Source organism: Astatotilapia calliptera, chromosome 18 (assembly GCF_900246225.1).
Source record: "Astatotilapia calliptera chromosome 18, fAstCal1.2, whole genome shotgun sequence".
Classification (NCBI taxonomy): domain Eukaryota; kingdom Metazoa; phylum Chordata; class Actinopteri; order Cichliformes; family Cichlidae; genus Astatotilapia; species Astatotilapia calliptera.
Window position 1 is genome coordinate 592,436 of NC_039319.1, and position 5,065 is coordinate 597,500.

Here is a 5,065-nt window from a genome sequence, read left to right on the forward strand (position 1 = left end):
AAGTCAAAGGCTCCGGTCTTTTGTTGTTACACACATTCATTTACAACACACAGCTTCAAGTTCACACTTTATCTTATTTGTCTGTGCTTCAGACAAGCTCGGCTTGTTTCCACCGAGTGAAATCTGACAGGACAAACTTCCTTCAGCTGTTGTTTCTGTGGAAATCTACGAGGGGGCAGGAAAAGCAGGACAAACCGGGGGGGCTCTGTAACACTGCCCTTAATTAAAACACTCACAGTAACGTTTCTGCACAGAACACACTGATTGGACTCCAGGTTTCTGTATCACCCGTTTAATATCATCAGTTTACATGTGATTACTGTCCGTACAGTCATTTACATCAGAACCGTACAGACGTGAAGACGAGCAGGACTCAGGAGAAGCAGCAGGACGAAGATTCACACTCCTCATCATCGTGTGGATGAAGTTTGTGAATCTTCCCGTTAATCTCTGAAGCAGGAAGCTGTGGATGAAAACGCGCTGGCTGTTTGCTTTTCTGGAGCTCTTTGCTTTTGTTACTTGGGCGTCCTGACTTGAACACAGTAAAACCCTCAGAATGAGAAGCGCTGTGGTTTCCTGTCAGCTGATCTGAAAAGAACCATAGACAGGAAGTCATCCCGAACTAAGGACAGGACAGGAAGCCTTCACCGCTCCAGGACTCGGGGGACGCTGCTTTGATTTAGCTTTCGTTTAACCGGATCAGCTGCTGCGCGTTTTCTCACACTCACCTGAGAACCAGCGACAGGAAGGAAGGGACAGAGCATGAACACGACTTTTCAGAATAAAACACAGAAACTGTAACAATAATACAAACATCAGTTTTAAACTATAATGTGTTAATGTTTGGAATCAATCACAGGCGCCTCCCACAGGCAAACACAGGAACAGCAGCAGGTATGACGGGACGATGAGCGCCACCTCCAGGCCAGGCGGGAAACCGCTGCAGTCGTTTTGTGAAAAACCTTAACGCACAGAAGTGCCGCTGCATCAGTGAGACATGTTAGGGTTTAAAACGATTAAATAAAGCTGTTTTATTATTGTTTATAAACACAATGGAAATGTGCTCATAAACATGTTGGCGCTCCGTGTTTGAGGGTCAAAAGCTTCGTCCAGCGCCATGACTGGATTTGAAATATTGAGGCGTAGACGTAGAGCACGGAGGGTTTTGCAGCATGCGTACACTTCAGGGTTAGAGAGATATTCTCTGGGAGAGTCTGAACAGAATGTCCTGAACTAGATATTGGAATCAGCGGTAGGATGAAAATGATCAAGGCTAGGCAGAGGGGTGTTTTTCTTTTCTGTCTCTTTCAGAGGAAGGAGCAGATACGAGGCGAGGTCGGAGGTGAGCAGGTGGGAGGACTCGTAGGGATCCAGCAGACGTTGGTTCTGGAAGAAGCTGTACGGCTCGCTGAGGGTCATCCTTTGTGTGAAGACAGACGGCTGTGTCACTTAGGGGGCGAGGCGTTTAACTTTTCAACTGCCAAAGCAAATCGTTTTAATTCAATTCAGTTGTATTTATATAGCGCCAAATCACAACAAAAGTCGCCTGAAGACGACAGATATTTCTCCTGAATTCCTTTGGAAAATATTTGACACATGCCCGAACCCTTCCTGCAGGTGGCGCTAGCCCTGATACAGCTGCTTCATCATCACCACATGGAAAACATCAGAATTCTGAGTTATGAATTCTGTTATTCACCTTTAGCACCACACCTGATCTCAGGTGTGAAGGTGGCCTCTTGGTTGGATTTAAATAAATGCTGCTGCAGTACCAGCTGTTGCCTGCAGGGGGTGACACACAGAGGCGAGTTTCTAACAGACCCCTGCTGCTGTTTTATGGCTTTAAAGGGTTAAAAGTAACAAGGTGAAGAAACATGGGAGGAAAAAGCCTTAAAGTGGGCGTGTTCTGCTTCTCCTCACTCCTGCAGCTCCGTGGTTTGGATTACTCATTAGGAAAGGACCTGGTGTTAAGCTTCATGTCCACGGACATCGTGAGTTTTTATAACCTGAGCTGAAAGACGTGCTGCAAGTGAACAGAGCCGATAGAAAAGCTACAGAGGCGAGAACGACCACTGAAGAGATTCTGGGGTTTGGACATGACAGGGTGACCAGCAGGGGGCGACTCTGGTGTGCGACTGTATACAAGTCCATGAGAAAATGAGCGCAGGGAAGTCTTTCCCGATGAGTCGCTGGTTTCACGTCTGCTTCATTAAAAAACAAAGTTTATTTTCTAAATTCTGGTCCCGTTAATACAAAGCAGGAGAGGGGCAGAGTGGGTGGAGCCAGGTGACAGAAGGAGAAGGTTTAAAGATGGTAGTGACACCTGCTGGGATGTTCAGATGTCCACTGGGAGTGAGCAGAATGGACAGGATCAGACGTGAGTCCAACAGACTAATGGCTCAGTTGGTCTGAGCATGTGCAGAAGCGGGAAGGTGGAGCTTCAGGCGGGAAGAGAAGAGAAAGAGCTCAGAGGAGGTTCATGGACGTAGTGGAGAGGGTTGGAGGGTGCTGGGATGGAAGATGATTCGCTGTGGAGAGCAGCTGACAGAGGAAGGAGACAGAGAAGCAGGCTGTGGTGGAGGATGGAGGCGGGGCTTCCATGAGTACAACAGAGCCGCCCACTTTCAAAACACCACGAAGGCGAAAATGCTCAAAAAGGTGCTCACGGTGGAAACGTCTATGCTGCATGTAGGAGGACATCTCTGGCTGCGAGTACATGAGCTCCGCCCACCTGATGTTCAAACGTTCTTTTCATGAAGGACAGCCATGAAAAGAACGTTTGTGTCAGATAAAGAAGGATTATTTTGAGTCGTGAATCATGCAAAGCTGCTCTGACAAGTCCACGAGTCCAGAGTTTCCTCCCCCTCTTCATCCCTCACGACATCACGTTTAAAGTCGACCATCAGGAAGTGACCGATGAGCAGAGGAAAATCAGCAGCAGGTGAGCGCAGGTGACGAGGAGGAAGAGGAGGAGCTGAATTCAATCTTCTTGTTAAAGGTGAAAAGATGATCGACCTGCAGACGGCGTTGAGAATGCAGAGCTACAAACAGGAAGCTAAAGGGCTGCGCCGTTCCCTCACTGTCTGGTTTCAACCCGGGCATCCAACTGAGCTCCCGTGACTCTGGGAGCAAGGCTCCGCCCTCCCATGACTCGCCGTCAGACGTCGCTCATGTCGAAGGCCCTCATCAGCAGGTCTAGATCGCCCATGTTGGCGGCCTGGAACAGCTCGGGGCGGTCCATCATTGAGATGGCGATCCGCAAGGCGGCCCAGATGTTAGCCGACATCTGCTGCTGGCTGCAGCGCTGACTCCGCCTCTGCTGGTTCAGCGCCGTGAGGAAGTTACTGACCGCCTCCCTGCAGGACCAGGACCGGGGTTATACAACTACATCGCCGCAGTAAGACTGGTCTGTGTGAGGTCAGAGGTCAGTGCCAGGGTTACCTGTGCGCTCCCAGGTTGATGCAGCTGATTCCCAGGTTGTACCGCGAGCGGATGAATCCGGGCTGCAGCTCCAGAGCTCTGGTGTACGCCTCCACCGCCTCCTCGCTGCGGTTTCCGTTGGCGAGCGTGGCTCCCAGACGGTTCCACAGCAGGTAGTCCTGCAGAGAGAAACCCCGCCGCTGACAGCGTCACTGCTCGTATGAAAGGACCGCCACCATGTTGACGTGTGTGTGTCTGCGTGCGTGTTACCTGTGGCCTGACAGACAGCGCTGCACTGAAAGCTTCCACCGCCTTGTCGAAGTCCGAGCTCAGGTTGAAGAGGACTCCCAGCCCGGTCTGCAGGTCGGGATCCACACAGTCCAGGTTCAGCAGAGCCGCCTCCTGGAAGAGGAGCAGCACGTCCTGCAGCTCACACCTGCGCACACACACAGCTTGGTTCCATCCAATCACAGAGGAGTTGGAACTTTACAAGAACAAGCTGACTGAACTTCATACCTGGCAGGTGTGGAGGCGTGGGGGCTCCTGCACGGCATGGCCGGGGAGCCCCGTAGCGGACTCCTGCTGTCCTGGACCAGGTGTTTATATCGCGGGTTGTGACAGATCCAGCGGCGCAGCACGTCGCCGGCCTCCCGCTGCATGCCGCTGTTAGTGAAACTGACGGCGAGCGCCATGAGGGCCGGCAGGTTGTTGGGGCGGAGCTCCAGGCACCTGCAGCAGGTAAAGCAGATTAGCTCCAGCAAACAGTTAGCATGTCAGGGTTGAATATAAAGCAGAGCTCTCCAGCATGAAGGCGACTGACCTCTGCAGCGACACGATGGCGGCCTGCTCGTTCTCGTTGTCAGCCTGAGTCATGCCCAGAAGCTGCCACGCCTGAAAACGTGAAGAAGAAGAGGAATGTGAGAACTCACTGATTCTGATTTGGACCGAGCACAAACGACCTGGCTGAAAATGGTTGGACATCTAAACGTCACGCAGCTCCGGTCAGCCCGTTTAGGCCCCGCCTTCTGTGGGACCGCTGGGTCTCGCCACAAACCTCTGCCTCGCTGTTTTTTTCCTCGCTTTCAGTGCCATGCATCATGACACAAAGATGAAGCCGTTCGCACGCAGCGCTCACGCGTGTTTGTAGTGCTGGGCGTGTGTGATGATGCTTAGCCTGGTGGTGGTGATGTATGTTTTCCAGCTGCTGGTAACTGTAATCTGTATCTGAGGGGAAAACGATATTCAGCACCTTCACTTTATTTTAACATCGTCATCACCATGGTAACTCGGTGGAAAGGCGTGCCTTTTCTGGCTTCCTCTTTGGACACGATTGTTTCCGTCACTGAACTTCTCCTAATTTGTCTCTTTGCCGGTGCAGACTTCTCCGCCCCTTTCTCTTCCTGATGCAGTGAAATGTGGGCGTGGCAGACTGCAGGCCACGAGCACGCGTCACCAACACGTGCTTGGTGGTACAAACAGAACTGGCCAGCACAACGTTTCATATGTCACATGATAACTTTCATCTCAACTCCCCCCGGTCGTGTTTCTTCCTGTTAAAAGGGAGTTTTTCTGCCCACTGTTGCCATAGCGCTGGCTCATAGGGGTGGAGTGTTTCTCTGGAGTTACATAAAAAGCCTTGAGCAGA

The 5,065-nt window shown here is 51.4% G+C and overlaps 1 protein-coding gene across 1 annotated transcript in view; it reads right to left on the reverse strand.

Annotated features, from left to right (window-relative positions):
- Window positions 1-276: 276 nt before the first annotated feature.
- Window positions 277-5,065, reverse strand: part of pex5lb (peroxisomal biogenesis factor 5-like b) — a 29,744-nt gene continuing 24,955 nt past the window's right edge. The window contains exons 9-13 of the mRNA XM_026149222.1: window positions 4,241-4,311; window positions 3,937-4,149; window positions 3,691-3,856; window positions 3,442-3,599; window positions 277-3,356 (exon numbers count right to left, since the gene is read on the reverse strand). Of these exons, the coding sequence (XP_026005007.1) occupies window positions 3,158-3,356; window positions 3,442-3,599; window positions 3,691-3,856; window positions 3,937-4,149; window positions 4,241-4,311 (807 nt within the window). The 3' untranslated portion in view covers window positions 277-3,157. The remainder of the gene's footprint in view (window positions 3,357-3,441; window positions 3,600-3,690; window positions 3,857-3,936; window positions 4,150-4,240; window positions 4,312-5,065) is intronic.